At 45.5% G+C, this 22,471-nt stretch overlaps 1 protein-coding gene across 3 annotated transcripts; it reads left to right on the forward strand.

The window, feature by feature from the left end:
• Positions 1–10,828: 10,828 nt before the first annotated feature.
• Positions 10,829–21,196, forward strand: angptl2b (angiopoietin-like 2b). 3 transcript variants are annotated; one of them, XM_041936798.1, is made up of 6 exons: positions 10,829–11,046; positions 11,142–11,345; positions 15,649–16,556; positions 18,593–18,786; positions 19,731–20,001; positions 20,091–21,196. In XM_041936798.1, the coding sequence occupies exons 3-6, from the start codon at positions 15,674–15,676 to the stop codon at positions 20,288–20,290; spliced, it is 1,548 nt and encodes a 515-aa protein (XP_041792732.1). In that variant the 5' UTR covers positions 10,829–11,046; positions 11,142–11,345; positions 15,649–15,673; the 3' UTR covers positions 20,291–21,196. The 3 variants fall into 3 exon arrangements, with proteins under 3 accessions (XP_041792732.1, XP_041792733.1, XP_041792731.1); XM_041936799.1 differs by having other exon boundaries at positions 10,829–11,025; XM_041936797.1 differs by having other exon boundaries at positions 10,829–11,345.
• The last annotated feature ends 1,275 nt before the right edge of the window (positions 21,197–22,471 follow it).

Raw genomic sequence — 22,471 nt, forward strand, 5'->3', positions numbered from 1 at the left:
AGCGGTGCCCAATGATCAATTACCGGCGTAGTAAATAACGAGCTTTGTCCACGCGTCATTGTCTGCTCACATCAAATTCTGCAGCCAACATAAAACCTGAGGCTCATCTCTTTCATCGCTGCATCTGAAGAAGTGAAGGACTGGGCTTGCATGTTCACAAATGTTTCCAAGGTAAGTTTCCAAACTAAACACACAAGCGTTGCCAGTGTCCAAAGGAGGAGGGCCGGACCGGTTGTCTGTTGCAGCCTGACCGTACAGTACAAAGAGCCTGCAGACGCTCAGCCAAGTCATGAGCTCAACACTGGCCCCTGAGAGCAGCCGCTGAGAGGACACTAACTGTGTACATGTGTTTGTTCAGAAGTGAGGGGTTATTAAGCTTGTCTCGTTTTCTGATGTGGTCCAGGAAATGCCTTACTGCTCCACTTAAGCCATGTTTAGGTTATAGCAGTAAACATTTTGTAGCCAGATTTCTCCTCGCTATAAGACTCCGGCTATATTGTAAAAAGTTGGAAGGCAGGCGTGCGCTCATTATCGACTTGAAATAACATTACGTCACTGCAAGCTGCTGAATCCCACAAACAATGGGAGGATATCGCCATTTCTCCTTCAATAGCTCATTTCTGGGAGCTCGATGATGTGAAAGTTGATATAAGTCTTCAGCAGACATTAGTTCTCTTTATAACTGACCTGTGAAAAGCGGGAATAAAGCTCTAGTTTGGCGCAACACGGCTGGCGACACATTATCTCGCGTGCAGTGGAAAAGCAATTCCCGTTTTGTGGCTTTTGTTGGGGGGGTTTCTCCTGTGAAATTGGGGTCTGTCTTCGGAGTAAGGGCCAGGAGCATGCTTTAATCTGGAAAATATTACTGGGGGTGGAAGAACATGGGAAACAATAACACTAGGAGGATTCCTCTTCCATCCTCTGGGCTCTGTGATTTGGAGATACGCTTCAGTCTGCAAGTTTAGCTCACCACAACTACCCGCTTGGCCTCCGTCCCGCGCTACTCTTTTTCCACCACCCTCTGAAGTGGGCTTTTGTCTTGCCGGACCATGAAGTAGAACGGCTGGAGAGCAGCTCAGGAAGAGCGGAAATCCCTCAGGTATCACTCGGGCAGGCTTGGTCTGCACTAGAATAAGCTGGCTCCGCTCCAGATCATTTAAGATGAACGTTCATTCAGCTTTCAGGCGACTCGTACCGTCCTCCTGCCAGCTGAGCTGTAATAGATGACACTGGCGTGTTATGAGGTCTCGCTGCTCTGCGTGGAAAGCATCCCGTGTTCGGTCAAGGACTTCCTCTTGACACATGGAGAAGTAATCAAAACATGGAGGCAAATGGAGCAAGTAGGTCTTCCTTCAAAGCGGAATGATTCCCTTCTGTTTTTGACATCGAGACGGCCGAAGCCTTCCGGCGACTGATTAACTACTGTTTTCACTGAGGAAACCATAACAAATGATTTGTAAGATGTTGTCTAACAAAAATGGCCGCAGGGACAGTAAATGGAAAATCTAATCTACATTTGCTTCCTGCTGGGAGGAATCGTGGAAAATACCTCATAAAAAAGGTAAGGCGACGGAGAGAAGAAGAAGAAAAGCTGGAACACGAAGCAGCCGAAAACTTAAATCAGTTTTCTATTTGATTTCAAGCTCAATTACTGACTGCTGGTTGATAGTTTGGGTATCTGTAGATGCGGTGCCTTCATGATGGTCCATACAGGATTTATCGGAGGTCACCTGAGCTTCAGATCCGCATGTGAGGTAAGTGTGAGGACTCATGACGGGCTGGTTCCTATTTTGAGAAGCTACACTGAGGTGGCAGAAAAGTCATCAAACACAACTTCAGCTGCTTATTTGACCTGGAGTGATCCAAGACAAACAGTCTGCAGCTTCAAAGTATAGCCACGCTGACTGTGTGGTCCGTTTCCATCTACGGGGCCATGTTGTACCCATAAAGACTCTGACATACAAGCTCCTAATTTACAGCCCGACTCCACTGCAGCTGGGACAGAATGTGATAATTTGTTAATCCTTTCTGACATAAACTCAACTGAAAACTGTACAAAAACAATATATTTAATGTCTGACACCATTTGCTTCATTGATTTTTGTAAATATCTGCTTATTCTGAATCTGATGCGGCAACACGTTTCAAACAAGTTGAGACAGGAGCAACAAAAACACCTGTTTGGATCATTCCACAGGTAAACAGGTTGATTGGTAACAGGTGATAGCATCATGATTGAAAGGCTCAGTGGTTCACAGCGAGGATGGAGCGAGGTTCAACACTTTGTGAGCACGTGATTGGATAAAGGAGATTAATACCTGGACTCATGAAGACTTCAGGTGATGTCAGGAAATACAGTTTCTTTGTTAATGATTGATTCTGGTTTTATTTGTTTTCCACAGCATCCAGACTTGTGGAATCAGAGCTGTACACTGAACATAAAGGCCAAGAAGTGAACAGCATGCCCGGTTATTACTGGTGCAACTCTCTCTCCACCACTTCAGAATCAGTCATGGTCATAATGGGAGGGGGCTGCTCTTCCAGTACCGCACCAGAACAGGAATAATTGGCAACGACTGCAGTAACTGAAACAGGTCTACTCACTCATATTAACAACTAATCTGAGTAAGACCTCTGCTGGAGCAGGGCCAGCTGTCAGGTTACGAGGACTGAAGCCGTGGGAATAAAGAGATTTTCAGGATCTCATTGAAGGAAATTGAGCAAATTTCCCTGGAAGGGTATTTGTTATTGCACTCAATGATACCGAGCAAAAGTCCGATATCTTGGGAAATACTTGGAAAACTCTTCTCGCAGAGAGTTAATAGATTAGATTATCTGTAGGGTAAATACTCAGCAGCACGCAGCCTGGAAATGCAGCCTCCTGTTGCTCAAACTGTGCAGACACGCGTGTCCTGTGCAGCCCTGATCCACAGCATGCCAGTCGCTTTTTAACGGTGTGTTTATGGGATTCCCATCAACCTTTTAAATCCGGAAATATCACGTGACTGCGTTATATTTGCCAGGTGCTCGAATTCAGGTGGTCGGCAATCACTGGTTAATAGAGGAGATGAAAAAAACCCTGTGGTGTAAATGATGGAAGCCAGACTTAAATCCACTGTTATCAACCTGGACATGTTGTTAATGCTGCTAGATCGTTCAAACAAATCATGATCTGGAAATATGCTTTCATATCAGTTTACTATATTTTCCTTTTCCTGTGTCAGATATCATTTTTCATGTATAATTATTGTCATAGTATCACTTTATAGGTTGGGTATCATAGAAATTGCCCACACTCACCACTGGAATTTAGCACTTTGCCAGCTGTTTGAGGTCAACTATCCCAGCTGTTAACATGGAAATTTCTGATTTCACGAGTTGTCAAAGGCCACTGAACGCAACATTCGTCCTGGTCTGTGAGGAGGCGAGAACTCACAATGGTGCTGCTTTCACTGTGGATAATAACGAGGAGCAAGCTCACAAAGAGAGTTTGTGAAATGTGGAGGCTCAACAACATCAACATAAAAAAAACTGGAGAAAAGGAATATATAAACAGGTTTGTTTCAACTTTCAAGTGGTTTAAAGCTCATTAGGAGATTTGCTGATTGGCCAAATAAATTTTTAATTCTTGGAAAACTTGGTTCAATATTCACGGCAGCGTCAAGCAAACACACATGCTTTGTTGAAACACAGCGATGGAAACGGCCACACTTGACTGGATTTGGTCACATAAACTGGAGCGAGTACTCCCTGGGAGTTTCAGGTCAATGGCTTTCACTTGGAAACCTGCTCATTAAGTGAGAATTTTTGAATAAAATGCAAAGATGGATAACATTGGGAACAAAGACGCCGTTCATGGATCAGTTCTGATTTGGGTGTTTTGCTTGTTCGTCTCAGGAAGCACTCTCAGGGGACAGATTTTGATGAGGGCGAGACAAAAGATGCACCCCGCCATGCTGTTCATTAACAATCATTGTGATTGGGTGCTAAAATTTCAAATCAAAACAGAGCGACCTATGCTTCATGCTGCTAATTGGTGCAGAGACTGATTCTATTATTGTACGGGATAAAATAAAGGTCTAGTTGAAAACAGCTCTGCAGTCGTCGTATTAACGAGTGCACAGTTAAAAGTGCACCTGCAAGCTGAAAATGTGTTTATTCAGATCTGTGATAGCAGATCTGAAGCTTCCTCTTTTGTCGAGCTTTTTCTCAGAGAGCACAAGGTAACTAAAGTCTGCGGGCTTTGACAGACGAGGCTCAACCGACTTTCAATATTTACATTTTATGCCAAGTGTCAACAGACGTTTTAATGAAACATTTCCACTTCTCTGGGTACTTTCTTCCAGCACCGGAGCCCTGAAAGACTTCCAGTCAACAGTCGTCAACTTCTCTGGAGTTAAGCATCAGTGCACAAGGCCAGCTCTGTGCCCGACAAACCACAAAGACGTCCCAGCTCAAGACCAGGGTCAGACCTGTACCTGTGATTCTGGGTGCTCGGTGAAGAAGCAGCGACAAAGGACAAGTAATCAAGTGGCTGGCCACAGAGCATACATCATGAAATACTGCCTGACCACGAAGTATATATACCTATATATATATACACACACACACACATGCATCAGCCCTGACAGGAATACTGTAGGCCATCAGTCGGGTTGGGTTTGAAAGCAGTTTCTGTCCTGAATCTGAAGAAACCTGGGAATTGCCAAGAGACTCACTTTCCAATTCTGCTTCTTTGATTCCTGAAAGTGAAGCTCAGACGTGTTGATCTTACGTTTACGTCTTGGTTGCACATGTGTCAGTGCATGAAAGCGTATAAAAGTTCACAATGCAATCACAACAAAAGCAGTGCAAAATGTCCTAAACAGTTCCCAACAGCAGGTCAACATGAGTCAGTGGCGTAACAGAGGTCTTATTTCAGCATCGGCTCTTCAAACAGAGCTTCTCCATTAAGACTGATTCATGATTCTCTTCCACAGGATGCTTCTCTAATGCTACACAGATCAGTGTGAGGCCGTAAGCCACAGCAGTACAGTAACACTGTTTAACGCCGGGCTGAGTTGGGGGTTTGGGGGTGTCTTTGCTGCCATCAGTAATTCCAGAAACAGCAGGGAAATGAGCTATGGTCTTTCTTGAGCCGGGGTGCCGCCATTAAAGCTAGCAGACCTGAACCTAAATACAGCTACAGAGTACACCTCGTTCTCCACGGTCCAGGAGCTGGACCCAGAGAGAAGCGGCCCACAGTTCCTGCGTTAACCTGGCCGGGCTTCAGGTCACACCTGGCCTGGAGGCTGGCTTCTTCAAAAATGATACTGTTACCTAGGAAACGTCCAATAAGTGTTTGACAGAACCAAGATGGTGACATTTAAAGCGTGACTGCAGCTTCTGTTAAAGCAACCTGCCACATAAACATGTGGATCGACCATATTAACACAGCTGAGATCCAGGATTCAGGATTTGATTCGAGGATGTTAACTTTCATGGCTGAGCAGACCCTCCATGTTTATATGCACACACTTGCAAAAAAACAGTGTTTCATGCCGTATTTCCTACGCTGGTTTTGAAGGGAATTCTCTGTATTTGCACCAGCTATGGTCATCGGGCTGAAAAAGTAGGTCAAATATGCTGCTGACATAATCCACACAAACTTCACGGAGAGCTGAGCGGAGCTTTGTGAAACCCGAACTCCACTGCCGACGGCCTCCCCCGACGACAGACCCGCAGTATACGTGTTTAAAATGAAAACTGCAGGACTTTCCTGCATCACAGCTCAGTCCTTGTGACTCCGTGGCATTCACTCGACTGCCACAGCCTTTCAGCAGCACATTAGCTCACACATCATTATATTTTCAAGCGGATCTTACACGGCACAGGCCTTTATTTGTTTTTCTGCGCTGCGTCCATGGATCCCGAATCACAACACCTGTTTTTAAAAGCCTTTACCTTCTTAGTGCGTTCTTCTGGATTCTTTCCAAATGATGTAAAGACGGCAGTCTTGTAAAACACGTCTGGAAACCATACGCTAAAGTTTAACACTCACGACAAACATCTATTGTAACCTTGATCTTTAAAAGCCGCACGCGAGGCAGGATGTCAAACGTCAGATATGCAGAACAGTGAGCTGCTTTAATGCTCGTTCAGAAACAGGCCGCAAAGGGACGAACTGGGACCTCTGAATGACAGTTGGCCACTCGCTGCGACTGAGGCCAGATCTCCTGATGTCATCTGCAGCTCCAGCATCGTTGGCGATATATTGTTAAATGAGCCGAATTTCAGACGAGGCCACACAGGCTGCTCGCGCTTTCAACATCAGACTAACGAAGTCTGAATGAAATCCTGTTCCTCTGAATTCTCACACGTTCCATATTTACTGGTCTCTTCTGGTGGTTTCTGCAACAGTTGGGGTGAGCTTGACAGAATCCTGAGCCAGTCCCATTCTTTCCACTCGGATCATAAAACTGAATTTTCCTCCCAACAGTACGGTCCTTGTAGGTCTAGCCACCAGGCGCAGGGAGTGCTACAAAGCAAGGCCATGGAATAATTAAGCAAACTCTTTCCATGCCACATCACAGAGGAAAATATTAATATTTCTATTTTGATAAATTTGTCACCATCTCATTTCATAATGTGGCCGCGCAGAATAAACGGCAAAAAAAAGACCATTCCAGCAACAACTTCACAGTTGCAATCAGCCTGTCAGTCAGAAAAAAACAGGAAAAACAGTCGTCCGGGGGTGACGAGGTCGACGCGGGTCGGCAGAGAGCCATCCATCACGGCTGGCAGACAGGGAGACATGCTGGCCTTGAACAGAGCCGTGTTTAAACAGAGGTCAGCCGAAACACGACGTCGATACGCGTGATCCCGTTCATGACGCATATCACACGGAGCAATGGAAGATGTTCCACGAAATACTACGTGATGCTGAAACACTTGTAATAAAAATTCAAGTATTAGTGGTGGAGATAGCTTGTTTTGGACTGTGGACAAAATGCGAGCTGTGTTGTTTGACACTGAACTGTGCAACTGGGATGTTAATGTCAATGTCAGCCAAGGCTGGAAGTAACTCAGCATCTGGAGGAGCATTAGTGGCTTTTTGAGTGATTATATATTTGAGTGCATTGATTTCACAGTGATGAGCTCCAGTTATTCCTGCTTTAAATATTTAAATCATTTTACATCTGCCCTTTGACCTCAGCTTTTACAGAGGAAGGGGGATTTTTAGTAGACTGCACCTAATCACTGTTATTATCTAACCGACCGCTGACTTCTGTTTATAGCTCAGGTGTTATTGGGATCAACTGATGACACACTGTGAGGATGCAACCGAGCTCCAGAGTAATTTAATTACCGTACTTGCAAATTTCTTTTGCAAATTTGCACCACTAAAGTACAACAATAACTGGTTCCTGCATTGTTCCATTCCTGTGGTCCTGCCTTCTAGAGGGGCGCTGTGTCAAAACTGAGGTCCAGGATCTTTATTATTTTAATTTATGCTGAGCTCATATGGTGCATTTTCCTAAATAAAGTTTCATTAAACTACCACAAAGCTACAGAAATAAAGAAAACGTGGGGCCAGCTAGTAGAAGCAGAATATTTATTAGGTAAATCCAACCATAATATACTGAAAATCGTTACTCTGTTCATATTTCATACGTCTGTTTTTCCGATTATCCGGTTGTTTACTGACAGAGATCTGCTTACACATTTTTTGCTCTTACTCATAATCTCTCACCGCAGAGGTGAAACCTGTTCATGTCCAGCTCTTCATACTGACGTTTAAACTGATTCCACAGCACACTTGTGTTTTTTCTATCATTGTGTGGCTCATCCAACTTTAAGTAGTTCAAGAAACGCATGAAACCTGTTGCAGATTTGAAGGATTTAAGACATGACCTTTTTAAAATACTGCTGCAGTTTGTATAAATACTTTATATTCAGTGGATTTGTGTATTTTACGCAGACTTCGTGCATCCAGTTGCCTCCGAGCGATAAAAGCTATGAAGTCATGTTTTCCCTTTCAGCTCTGAAGGAGGTTCTGTACGTTGTTGCCGAAACATCAGCTCATGGAAAAAAGCCTGCGCTGTATATCCGTCATTCTGGAGTGCCCCTACTTTTTTTTGCAAGCTATTCCACTTGTTCTCTACCCAGCAGTATTTCTGCTTGACTGGGGCGCTACAGGTCTTTATCTACCACAGCTGTCATAATGAAGAACATCAGCACAGACCGTAAGCTGCAGGTTAAAGTGCCTTTTCTAACATCTGAAACACTTGAACACTAATTTTAAAATGCTGCACTCGCCTAAAAAAAGCTGTGCCTGCTGCAGGCTAGCTGCTCTTCCTCCTCACTTCCTCATGTCTGTGTGAGCTTGTTGTCTTGCAGCTGTTGTCTGTGTGTGAACAATATTTTGGTTGGATATCAGTTTTTATTGAATCAGACATTTAGTTGATAATTTGGCCTGTTTGTGATTGAAAAGATAACAGAGACATTTATTGATTGAAACAGTTGCAAATCGTACTCACAACAGAAGCTTTCCTCCTGCTAATCCCACATGATCCAGTAAACACACTCATTCATTCACACACAGAAGTCCGTCTGTGAAGCACTTCCAACACGACGCCACGCTCCGTGAGCTCTCCTACATGCTGCCAGCAGCTTTAAAATGCACCGACTGGTCACACCGTGGCTTTGGATGAGACCCAATGAGTCACTCAAAACACTCAACACCGAAAAGCAGCTCGGCTTCCCAGCCGATGAGTAAGAGCGTCATTCACCCGTTAGCCACCGCTCTCATTTAGGACAAGAAAGAGAGGACGATGCGTATAAACAGGTGAAGGATAACACGTGACGCATCAGAGCTGAATCACACTTTATTTGATCAAAAAAACTCTTTAAGGGATTAGCTTGTCATCCTTCAGGCTGACTTAATCCTGGATGTTATGAAATGAGTTTGTCCGCTTCTTGCCGGTCCAGCGTCTTCTGCCAGGAACATCGTCTCATAAAGCCAGTTGCACATTCTCGCTGTGTCATCAGGGGAAACATTTAGACGGTTCCATTCATTAAAAGAAGAAACTGAATGAACTGTGGAGGAAATGCCAAACCACGCGTGATCTGGACAAAGAAATCACACATGAATGCGAAACTTATGTAATCCTTTATGCAACATAAGGAGTATGTTTACTGCGGTGATGAGGTTAGGCTGGTTGCACCCTCACTTACTATTAAATCATGCCCCGAGGATGCGACAGCAGAGAGGTTAAACGCTACCTTTTGCAAATAGCTTTCCCAGTCTTACTACATGTGGTTAATAGTGCATGGAAACATTTCCCCAAAGTTGAAGCATAACTTGTTTTATGACTCGAGAAATTCTTGATAAAAAACACATGAATGTGAACTGTACAAGAGCCTGGATGACGAAGATGCACTGAGGTCGTCAGTAGAGGCAAATTAAAACCAATGCAACGGAAAATGCTGATTGTTCAGTCAACAGTCAGTAGGAGCACCTGAATCACTGCAGACGAAAGAGGTTCAGGCATGAACAACAGCCATGATAGAGACATGCATCTTTTTCCAATTCACTGTCATTTCTTCCCTCCCTTTCCTATTTAACACACATCCCGACACTCTCAGAGTTTATAGTCGACACACAGAAAAGTCAGCATCTGCAACATATTTAGTGTTTATGCTCCTGAGGGCAGAATCACACATCCTATGCACTGTAAAACAAGCTCAATGGCCAAATTTGGACATTTTATTAAACACAAAGCTGCAATAAAACACTCAAATAAATGAGTGATGAATGAGGAAAAAGTGCAGCTTGATGTGCTGACTACTGTTGTGCAGCAATGATGCCTCAGGTTTGTTTGCTCATTTCTAAAAACCATGTAGAGGCAAATGATGAACAGTTAACAGCAGTTAATAGCAGATTAAGAACAGTTTTAAAAGCTGCGAGGAATGCGTATATTCCTCTGTAATTAAGATATACTGAAGTTTGGATGTGCACCGACTAGAGAACTATTAAATACCCAATAATGTGAGCAGAAACAGGAGAGCCTATGATAACAATACTGGCTGGCAAAAACTGTAATCTTGCTGAAAACTACACAAAAACAACAGCCAAGGCAACCAAAGTATCCAAAGCCAAGTTTCTGCCTGAGAAAGTCATAGTTTATACTGAATATTGGCGGGATTGTCCACGCTGACAGGACGTGTTTCATATCTCTCCGTCCACCAGCACACATGGACACAAGCAGGAACAGCTCTGCTTTTTGAGTAATTACGTAATGATCCCCCAGAAAGATGGAGTTCAAGTGTGCTGCTTTATGCGCGGATCCTGCTCGTTTCAGACATCTCACCTCCAGGCTGTAAAGCGGGGTCAGCAGTCGCTCCCCCAGACCTGGTCTGAGTCAAACACCTGGATCCGCTTCCTATCTGTCGGCCTTGTTCCGTCTCTCTCGGGAGAGAGAGAGAGTTCACTCACGGCCAATTAGGATGTGACCGGCGTAACATCAGTGCTGTCCGCCACCTGAAGAACCACGCAGTCCGAAGCCAGAAATAGTGGTGGTGGTGAACTAGTGGCCCGGGGGCAGGGGGTTGGAAATTTGAGTCCTGTGTGTGTGTGTGTGTGTGTGGTGTTGCGCATGCTTGTGGATCTCTTTTGTGCCATGAGGAGGAGGAGGAGGAGAAGGAGGGGTGGAGAAAGGAGGCTGCTGCTTTAAACAAGAATGTGTTCATTTTTAAGGGAGAGGGGGGAGGCTCTGAGCTCAATTTGTCTGCCTACTGAAACACTGCTGGAGGATTTTTCATCATTTAAAAGCACCACGGAGGGAGAGAGAGGCAGACAGGGAGAGAGAGGGGGAGGGAGAGAGGTGCAGCTGAGAGAGACAGCCTCTTAGAGCCGTGAGGCAGAAGTGATGGATTCAGCCCACAGAAAAGTGACAGTCTTCTCCTAACGGGCCACAGGCAGTACACAAACCTGCCCTGGACTCCCACCATTTATCAGGAAACGGCCTCCGCCACCCAGCTACAGTCAGAAAGCGCTCCAACTCAGTCAAGTGGATTTTGGAACAATCTACTCAATGTTTGCTGAAGAGTTTCTGGCAAGTTAAGCTTCTGCCGGGCTAATGACGGTCTTTTAATAACAGGCTTTAAGACGCCGCCGCCTCTCCACGGCTGGAATGGACTAAGGTGACAAAGAGTGAGCGAGCAGACGGGCAGAGAGGGGAGAGGAGGACGCAGAGGTGCGGCGTTCACACTTGGGATGACTTTCGACCAGGAGAAACTTCAATCAGCTGTGCCAGGAGGGCAAGGCAACTGAGAGAGCCTCATCAACCCTCTGCAGTTATCTCGTAAGCATCGTCTAACCTTTCCTTTATTTACATGTTTATCTGATTTACCGGTGTGTTTCGCAGGGACTCTGCTCTTCTGCAGTGACTCAAACATCATCTCAAACGTCCACGTCTGTAACAAACGCTGACCTTTCTCGGTGTGACACGAGCTGTGATGTCTGAGCTGTAGCACGGCGGTGAAACTGATTGAGGTCTTTCTCTTTGGCTCTTCACTCTTCAGCTATTCCTTTTGATCTTAAATTCAGTCGTCGACACGCAGCATCTGTTCTCTGACTCGCTGTGTGGTGCCAAAGGGCAACTCCACTTTCTGATGAGTGACTCCGATCGAGGGGGGTTGATTCAGCGCAGGGGGATGCTGGAGAGCGGGCTCTTCAGTCATTCTTTGCTACTGATGAAACACTTAGCTCGTCAAAACACAGGACCCTAAAGGGGGTCAAGTAAACACACATGAGGAGAGTGTGCAGAAGATGATGCTTCCTGAGACACATGTAGAGATTTATTTTCTAATATCTGAAAAGTACCATTCACTTAAAAAAAAAAGAGATGTCAAGCAGTCTGCAGCTTCAGGATGTTCCCCTGGGCTCCGGAGGACAGGGGAGCTGAATCCCGCCTTTGTTTCTGTTGCCAGGGTGGTGTTTGGATAAGGGGGCTTTGAGGTTGAATGCTGGAACTTATCGAAACAATCCCTGAGACCCCCTGCCGCCCCGTCTGACTCAGATCACAAGCGAGGTACGGAAGAAGGCACCAAGCGGCAAGAGACGCAGAAGCAGACCTGAATCTGAACAAAAACCTGGACTCTCCTGCTCCACAGAGTCAAAACAAATACTGTCCTCCACCATCAAACCGAGCAGGTAGTTGAGGTTAATCATGTTCCACGCTTACAAGGATTACATGCTTGAGGAAAGAATGAGGTCACCCTCAAGGTAATGTAATAGTGCAGATTACCATGAGCAAATTGAATTTGACTCTGATCCAACACATATTGGGTGTCATGCAGGAGACTGCCAGTTCTCCGCGGAGTCGGCGCTAATTTGAACATTCAGCACAAAGCCGTCCCGCAAAGTGCCCGCTTCTTTTCGGCTACTGACAAATTAGGTGCTGTGTAGTTATGTTGTGATCTCCTGTTGTGGATGAGGATGATGTGATTATGAAGCATTCACACAGAAAGTAGGACACTGGGAATGAATTGGGTCAGTAGATACAGTATGTCTTAGAGCTACGGCGGGGATAAGGGGAGTAGTGGTCCCGCGTCTAGAGGGTCTAGCTCTCCCCGCCTGCCACCGCCGTTGACTCTCCATGTGTGTATGGCGGCTCGCTCTAATGAGGTGACGAAGAATGCGAGGAATGCCATGCTCACGCTGAAATGAGAGGGGCTGGGGTGAGAGACATCGGTCTGAGCGAGGCTGCCCACCTTCTAATTAATATGTGCTGAGCACGACCAAAAAGGCCGGAGCACAGCGCCGACCGATCCGCCGCACCCGCCTATCACACTTGATTTAACATGGAGTAAAATCCAGGAGGAGGAGTCATGTAAACACAGACTTACCACCTGAAGACAGTAAAACCAAAACATCTTGGTGTGAAGCAGACTTGAAGAAATTACCCGACAGGAGTTGCCAATCAAGTCAGGATGAGAGCTGCACTTCAGGTCCCGAGCAGAGGAGACGTCTGCGACGCTTCTCAACACCAGTTAATCATTACAGCTACTTGCCAGTCAATGGCAGCTTGTTAAAGTGAACTGATGTTAGGACAATAATGAGCTGTGGGGGCTGTTAACAGCGAAGCAGGAGGAGGAGGAGGAGGCTGTCTGTTGTTCCCTCTGGCAGACTGGATGGGTTAATAACAGGCTGTCTCTGTCGGGGCAGGTGGGACTCTCTCCGGTCCCTGGGAGACTGAGCCCAGCAAGCGTTGTTATCTGAAAACACACATTGACGGCAAAAACACGCGCGCCCGCGCCGCGCACGCTCGCACACATTTCAGCGCAAGCTGCAAACGTTTTCAGCTTTTGAAGTGCAGCGAAGCCTCGAGCGGGAGATTCCGGACTAACGACGTCCAACATGGGAGCCCTCTGCGGCAGGGGCGAATCGCTCTGCATGTCTGAGAGACGGAGCTCATGTTCCGGGGGGGAGAAACCGCAGGAGCCACGGGCCAAACACAGTCATCAGCACGTTACGAGGGACAGGCCCTGGGCTGCTCTATTATCTTAGTAAGGGCTCACTTTGAGGATGCTATCAGTGACTGCTTCAGGCTTTAATCTATTAGACTATAACAGTTTCAGTGATAACTGATAGGAAGTACTTCTTTGCACAGTGTGGAGTGTATTTATGACAATCTCCACATCAGTCAGCGCTGGCTGAGGTGACGTCATGCAGCCGGGCTCTGTTAGCAGGATTATGAAAGACCTCGCACTGAGCTGACAGAAGACGGCTTCATGGCAAAATTAAAAAGACGCTGCAGCCTTCTTTGAGTTGTTTTTACTCAAGGCAGTCACGTCTCCTGGCAGGTAAACTGTAATATCGAAAAAAGACAACAGGTTACACAACAGACAATGTGCAAAAGCCGCCTTTCAAGTCTTTTCTTCCAGGAAAAAGGAGTGTTTACACATTCTACTCTAGACAGATAAAGCCAGGAAGGTCGAATGTGTTCAGGGTCATGTTCTTGGAGAGCGCTGCATTTCTCTCCTCCATGTCTCCAACCTAATGCGCTGGCAGCACGCCCGGATTAACGAGACGAAAACATTTCTGCTCCCTTCCCGATGTTGCGCTGATTATTATGTGGTAGATTACCTTTCACACAGAGATTAGCTGTAAGAAATGTGTGAGGGAAGCGCTTGTAAGGTTGGCGATTCTGACGCGGCTCTTCAAAACCAAGCCAATATCGGCCTCTCTATAATGCTTTCTGATTCGACGGGCCCCTGCTGACTCTGGGGAGGTGTTACACAGGACCCCTCTGTAATCCAATATGCAGCAGCTTTCAATTAAGGTGACCCGAGAGTTCAAGGCCTTGATATCTTCACACAGGAGTTACATTCTCCTCAGCACTCAGTGGCATCCCTTAATAACACCACAACATCTACAAAAACTGCCTGCACCAGTTTTTCTAATAAACGGTCTCCACTTTGAACAGTTGAGCATCTCACTCTCATTAACTCTTGCGGACCTTGTGTCACAAGGTCGAGTTATGGAGGAAAAGAGGCTTTTTCTAAGATTAATTGACAAATGAATACAGAGACATAAGGATAATGTTATGTAACATATCTGATTACATTCATCAGCATGCTAGATGGTTAAAATAAGCTTCCAGTCTGACAAGCAAAGCAGAAACAGCTATGAGCAGGACTGATGCAACACGACCAATATTTAAAACACTTCCTTGAATAGCATCATCTGGTAGCGTCTCAAATTTTCCATAATCAAAGATGTCCAGGCCTGCAGAAGAGGGCCGAGAGGAGTGTTTCCATGCGCCAAGGACAAGCGGTGGCAGTCGCCCAGAGAGAGCCTGATCCAGCTCAGCACACGAAGCTAAACACGCTCCGCTAACGGCAATGGAACTGACTAAAGAGAGCGACACCACATCAGAGAACAGAGATTTTCCTTCAGGACAGTGAGGTCAATAGTGGAAAGCTGATTTAAACAACTGCTTGTTCAACGTTGTTCTTTTTAAAAGTACAGTAATTGTAATAAACCTTATTAACAGATTATAACCTGGATGTCTTAGAAAATTAATCTACATTGACACAATTCAGGATCAAGAGCAGACGAATTACACCTAAATTCATGCGGAAAACAACATTGTGCGCTCCTGTACCGTGTAGCAACCATGAGATTTTATGTATATGTTGCATGTTAATATAATGCACTTCCTGTCATGGAAAGTCGCAGCAGCCACTAAGGCGGCTCAGCGGGGTAAGTGGGCGTTTGCCTTTCAGATCTAATCTTTTTCGGTAGCCCATATTTCTGGAGGCTGTAATGACCTCCAGCCCTGCTGAGGTTGGGATGTGTGCGCAGAGGGTTTATGTGCTGCATGCCGCTGGCAGGTAATGGAGGATAGGACCAGTGTATCCTGATGGGTAGTCTTCTTCTGGTCTCAATCAGCCTAGCTGTGAAGGACTCCATTGATGTTCTGTCAGAAGGAGCATGCAGCCCAATCCGGAGGGCTCTCAGTTACAGCAGTAAAGAAAAAAAGCTTCTGAATAGGTTTACTCATACAGTCTCCTGCTTGCAGACGACAGGAGTGAGTCAGTTGTTACAGGTTTTTAATGCAATACAGTCACGTTCTCCATTTTCTTCCCTGCTCTCCTCAGGCTTTGGTGCATTGGACACAAACTCATGGAGGCCCCTTCAACGGTCCTGCTGGGGCTCCTTCTCTTTTACGGACTCGTCTGTGGTGTCCAGCAGACTCAGGGGAGTCCGGCGGACGGCAGCCACGGCGGGGGCAGGACCCAAGAGTTTGAGAGTAGTGAGGATGGTCTAGAGAGAGAGTTTCTCTATGCTGGACGGAGCAAACGTGCTCCAGCCGACCAGCAGCAGGACAAGTGCTCCTACACTTTCATCGTGCCTCAACAGAAAGTGACCGGCGCCATCTGTGTCAACTCCAAGGAGCCAGAGGCCATGCTGGAGAACCGGGTCAACAAACAGGAGCTAGAGCTGCTAAATGTGGAGCTACAGAAACAGAAGAGGCAGATCGAGACCCTGCAGCAGTTGGTTGAGGTGGACGGGGGTATCGTCAATGAGGTCAAGCTTCTGAGGAAGGAGAGCCGCAACATGAACTCCAGAGTCACTCAGCTGTACATGCAGCTGCTCCACGAGATCATCCGGAAAAGAGACAATGCCCTGGAACTGGCTCAGATGGAGAACAAGATCCTGAACCAAACGTCTGAGATGCAGCAGCTCACCAGCCGATACAAAGATCTCGAGCACAAGTACCAGCACTTGGCTTCTTTGGCCACAAACCAGTCGACTCTTATTGCCCTGCTGGAGGAGCAGTGCCAAAGTCGCCCTCCCCCTCGTCACGTGCCTGTCCCCCAGCCCCGGCCTCAGCCGCCGCCGCCGCCGTCGCCACCTCTCAACAAGCCCTACCAGCCTCCGGTCCTTCCGCGAATCAACAACCCGATCAGCAACGAGATCCAGAGCGACCAAAAGTCTCTGCCGCCAGTTCTTCCAACGATGCCCACGGGCACACACAGCCCGTCCACCACCGACAAGCCCTCTGGTGAGTCGAACAAAGTGACCTGACGTGAACTCCTAACTACAGACGCTTTATTTTGAAGTTCTATTTTTGATGCATTCTTACGCAACACGCCTGTTACCATCACAAACACTGGTAACAAACAAAGGACTGTGTGTCTGAGCCGACTATATTGTCAACCTCTTAATAATAATCACAAGACAGCTCCATGCACCCATTCTTCCAGTCATAGCCGATTTAAATACATCCCACACATTCCCAGAGCAAAGGGCTCTCGGTGAGAACAGAAATGCTGTTGTCCACAGCCTTTTGAGATGCATATCAACTAATTGGCATGATTCAACCCACACAACAACACAAAGCATATTAGCGGGGTTAACACATGTGCCTAAATGGATCCAAGCCCGTGGAGCTCTTGGACACGTTAGTGGATGATAAAGCTTTAAAATTGACGTGACGGGCGTTTGTGGTAACGGTCTGTTGCCGTTCCATTTCATCAGGAGACTTCAGATTTAATATGGTGGAAAAAAGAAGGAACCATTCCCAACATGACTACTGGGAGCTCTTTCCATTCACATGTTGGGATACTGCTTGCCACTTTCACCAGGCTGAATGTGAACGGTAGCCTTTGTTTGGAATCTTTGAAAGGAGACAAGTAATTTCCTGCCCACAGTCGTGCAACTAACACCCCAAAATGTTACATAAACCCTCAACACGAACAGAGAGCTCCACACAATGTAGGAGTGGAGGGAGGAAGCGAGAGACCTGAAAGAGCAACAGAGGGAAACGGGGGGGATGGAGTCTAAGAAAAAGGGGGAGGGGGGAAAGCACGAACAGAAAGAGATACCGGGAGACAGTGATGTCATTTGTTCCAGTTGCACCAGGCGAGAATCAGTCATATGTTCCACCAGAGCAGCAGACTTTATCAGGCAGAACAGAGCAGGGCAGGGCAGGGCAGGGCAGCTCTCCGGCTTGTATCTGCTCAACAGAGACATTCCTGAGAGTAAAATGGATGGCAGAAAGTGGGAGAGGCAGATATCATCCCGAGAATAACGTCACTACCGAAAGAAAAACGTCTTTTTCTTGACGTTATGTGAACTTTTTTACACACGACACATTTCCTCTTTCTTTACATCTCTTGCAAACATTTTGATGCACCCCTTCTCTCACCTCGACTTCTTCGTGCGACCTCCTGTTCTCTTCTCATTTGTCTCCATGTACTTAAACGCTTTGTAATCCGGGCCAGTTGGCACACTGCACAAGTGTGAAATCTTGAGATCTTTCACAGCCAATTGAAGCATGGGAGCCAGTTGCCCCATTAGTGTTTTTTCCATATTGACTGGGTTTGGAATTTGGGATAAACTCGTAAAGGCACGCAGGAAAATTAGGTTTCACTGATTTGCACCATAAAATCCAATAAAACAATATCGACCTTGCGCAAAATCTGTGAAACATTTGTAGCATAAATTCTGTGGCTGCAGGGGAGTGCAGGGCCGATGCTGCATAATTTAAAGTTAAGCAAGAAATCTGTCTTCATAGAGGCTATCCTGTTACTCCACACACAACAACTCGTCATATTGGAAAAAGCTGCAGCAGACTTACTGACAAGGATTTACCAGCTGTCCTTAAATCAATTTAGTCCCGGAAATCCTCTCTTCAAAACACGGTGTGAGGCCTCAGTATGGATACCGCCACTGAAATCATGTGTCCGTTTCATGTAAAATACATATATAATATAAACCAAAGTGTAAGTAATACAAATAATAGTCTTTCACTGTAGGTCTTTGCTACTGTTTCATCATTCAGTAGTCAGGATTCCCTTTGCCCTCATGCCAGTGTTTCTTTTGGCTGCACAGCCGGCAGCCATTTCCCGTGTGAGAGGAGCAGCCAAAGTCAATTCTACTGTTAAAATGAGAGCCTCTGCAGAAAAATGGGATTCCCTATATGCAGGGAATAAAAACTCCTCTTGTCACTGTGTCTTTTCCTGCATTTCCCTCTCTTGGCTTTCCAGACGCTGCTGTAACTGACTGGATTTAACTGCTACTGACCTTTCTGTGCAGGTCCATTTAAGGACTGTCTGCAGGCTCTGGAAGACGGCCACACCGCCAGCGGCATGTACCTGGTGAAGCCAGAGAATGCCAACCGGCTCATGCAGGTGTGGTGCGACCAGAGACATGACCCAGGCGGCTGGACCGTCATCCAGAGGAGGGTGGACGGCTCTGTCAACTTTTTCAGGAACTGGGAGACATACAAGGTGCGACAACCTCACACCAAATCAAGGACCTCACAGTTTGGAGGGAAGCTGGGGGCTTAAGTAGGCTGTTTTGACACTAACCAGATGTGAAGCAGTAATGAATAGGTAATTGTTTAGCTTTCAAAATGTGTGCTGTCGCTGCAGCCTCAGCCACCGCCGGCGCCTTATGACTCATTAATTCCAGCAGCATCAGTCGGTCTTTGTGATGAATTCACACTAACATAAAAATATGTGAGTACTGGACTTAAATGTCACATCGGTTGCTTGTGTCAGCATTCCTGATGCTCTGGACAAAACATCCTCATATTCTCAATAATGCATGAGGAGGAACTGGATCAGCAGGGCTGCACAGAACAGACTTCTGCATCCAGCGGAACTCATTTTCTTTGGAAAGGGAAACCCCTCCCTCAGGGAGACGCAGCTCACTGGTAAACATTTGTTCACTGGCCAAAAAGCCATGATTACATCTCAGCTTAGGGCAACAATGGAGGTCTTTCCAAGAAAACCTTTAAACCACATGAGACCACATGAGATCTGAAATTGCATTGTACGCTCATGAGAAGGAGTGCTTCCATGATTCAAAGCATGTGTAGGGAAGACACCACAAACCAACTTACACTGTGACCAGAGCCAGAACAAAGCAGAAAGGCAGCATCCAGCATGTCGGCTTTCATACTATATGCACTGTACCCTGCTGTGTCTTAAACAACAAAATAATAGTGGAAATCTGGACACCCGATGCTCGCTATAAACTTGACTCAGAGGGTCCATTTATAATAATGTTCCTTGACGGTAAACATAGAAGAGCTAGACTCATAATTGCCTCCAGATCATGTGCAGCTACCCTGAATCATCTCCCAGACATGCAAACTGCTGAAAGCTTTTCAAAGAGCATCAGAAAGGATCTTACTGATAGTGTGTTTTTTAATCACTGCACTTCGCAGCAAGGCTTTGGCAACATCGATGGCGAGTACTGGCTGGGTCTGGAGAACATCTACTGGCTCACTAACCAGGGAAACTACAAACTGCTGGTGACGCTGGAGGACTGGTCTGGCAGGAAGGTGTTCGCAGAGTACGCCAGCTTCAGATTGGAGCCCGAGGCCGACTTCTACAAGCTACGAGTGGGCCGCTACCATGGCAACGCCGGAGACTCCCTCACCTGGCACAACGGCAAACAGTTCACAACACTGGACCGAGACCATGATGCATATACAGGTAAAAGCTGTGTGCAGTGTTAAACATAAAGCAAGAGTTCAGTGCAAAATCTCTCTTTATGCACGTTTTTATTTCTTCCTTGTTTCTAGGCAACTGTGCCCACTACCAGAAGGGAGGCTGGTGGTACAACTCCTGTGCACACTCAAATCTGAACGGAGTCTGGTACAGAGGAGGACACTACCGCAGCCGCTACCAAGACGGGGTCTACTGGGCGGAGTTCAGAGGGGGGGCGTACTCACTGAAGAAGGTGGTCATGATGATCCGGCCAAACCCGAACACCTTCCACTGAGCATCCGCGGATCACGCACTGTGCCGGATCCCCCTCCGGAAACAGAAACCTCCACAGCTACTAAAACTCTTCAGCGGAGCTGTTTCATGGAGGACCACCAGACGGAGCCACGTGACAAAGACAAACATGATGTTGAAAGTGCAATATCAAACCATCAGGCTGACGGGCTGGTGCCTCCTGACGACTCGAAAGAACCTGAGCGGCGTTACAACCATTTTCCTTCCACGTATGACTCAGTAGAGACTCGTGCTCATTGCTCAGGAGTTGTTTTAAATACACTGTCTTTGATCAGAAACCTGCTTAGCTGACAGTTATTTAACAACTATTAAGTTAAGTAGCTTTGAGATATGAAACCTACAATATATATTTAGTATGTATGTAAAGTTTTTTTTCAGTAACAAGTAAATGAGGCCGACACAGGAAACGTATCCAGTGACTTTTAATTTCATTCTAAATACACTTTTCAAATGTGTAATTTATAGGAACAGTAACATTTATTGACTTGTAATACAGGGTTGATATTCTGGCCAGTTTTGTCAATGACAATCAAATATACTAGATAAAATTGTGGCGTTTCATTTCCGAACATTGAACCAAAACTGCTTATACCAACACCTGCCGTTATTAACAGTCTGCTAATGCAACATTTAAACGATTTGAGGATGTACATTCTTCAACTTCCTGCCATTTTTTTCTTAAAAATACTTGTTTTGAAATCTTGAATTGCTTAAACAGGTGTCCACCAATTTGCTTGTATGAATCAAGCACTGTATTTACTGTATAAATCTAGTGGTTTGTGATGTCAATAGATCCAAAACATGTGTTTGTACATAAAAGATATTTGTAATATAATGTATTAAAACCTGTAATGTCACTATTAAGTTGCAATAAAATATGTACAGCTTGTCTGTGTTGTTCTTTTTTTGGATCTTATGGTATAAAACACACTGGGGCTGCAACTAGCAATCATTTTCATTATTGATTAATATGCCAGTTATTTCCACAATTGATTGATTGTTTGGCCTATAAGATGACAAAAAAAAATTACTTTGTCCAACGTACAGTCCAAAACTCAAAGACTCTTCATTTATGACAGTAAGAAAAGCAGCAAATCTTAATATTTAAGAAGCTGGAATGAGAAAATGTTTGATATATTTGCTTGAAAAATAACTAAGCGATTAATCAATTATCACAATAGCTGACAATTAATTTTCCTAAAATCGACTAATTGATTAATCGACTAAAGATTGCAGATCTAAAACACACTTTACAGTTAAAAGTGTCACTCTGACACAGATCTGACATGAGAGTGCTGTTCGCTATTAGCAGGTTATTAGGAAAGAAACTGTGTTAATTAAATCCTGAAGAGGCTTCTCGACTCGACCATTAAACTTCACTGACACTGTCTATGACACGTAGGATAACACTCATAATAAAATGTAATTCATGTCCGTATATTTGTCGTGAGTCTGACACTAAGATTTTTTTTGTTAAAACTTCACTTCATTTGTACCTCGGTGGATTTAGCTGCGGTGACTTTACGTTGTTTTGTGATGCAGATCTCCCTCCAGCTCTCAGGCGTCTCTCATGAGAACATGCACAGACTACGAGCCACTGTTATCGTCATCCACACCACTTTTGTGTCAAAGTGTAACTTTGATTTAACACGTTAGTTCGGATCGGAGCTAATCCTTTAACACACAACAACACAAACAAACTAGCCGATGAGCCAGGAACTTTCTTGCTCTATGACGTAAAATTGCTGTTTTTATCAATGGAGTCTGGTGGCTTTGAACAGAGTGACATAATAGCTGTCTCTGATTAAACAAAAGGATCTCACTCTGTAGGGGTCCTTTCCTTGATGTAGGCAGATTGTTATTCTACATGTCTGTCTGTCAGGGGCAAAAACAAGCACCTCTAGTGGACAAACATCGATGGTGCAAAGGTTACACTGCAGGCCTTTTCACGCCTGCCAGCTGATTTACTGAACCAAAACCAAAGGTTTTTCTACCTATTAGTCATTTACACACCAGAATATGTAAAAGAACTGAGGTTTAAAAATACCAGACTAACCCTTTAAGTATTTCTGTGACCACAAAGACTAAACTGCACAAAAACATGTCGTCTCAAACACAATCAAGCACAGTGTTTGTGTATAGAGTCAGCACACCAGAGACCGAC

This window comes from Chelmon rostratus, chromosome 5 (genome assembly GCF_017976325.1).
Source record: "Chelmon rostratus isolate fCheRos1 chromosome 5, fCheRos1.pri, whole genome shotgun sequence".
Classification (NCBI taxonomy): domain Eukaryota; kingdom Metazoa; phylum Chordata; class Actinopteri; order Chaetodontiformes; family Chaetodontidae; genus Chelmon; species Chelmon rostratus.

Excerpts from the sequence above, each read along its gene's own strand:
- angptl2b (XM_041936797.1), top strand. The coding sequence starts at position 15,674 with ATGGAGGCCCCTTCAACGGTCCTGCTGGGGCTCCTTCTCTTTTACGGA. Across the intron at positions 18,787-19,730 it reads GGAACTGGGAGACATACAAG|CAAGGCTTTGGCAACATCGA; the intron begins GTGCGACAACCT and ends TGCACTTCGCAG. Across the intron at positions 20,002-20,090 it reads AGACCATGATGCATATACAG|GCAACTGTGCCCACTACCAG; the intron begins GTAAAAGCTGTG and ends CCTTGTTTCTAG.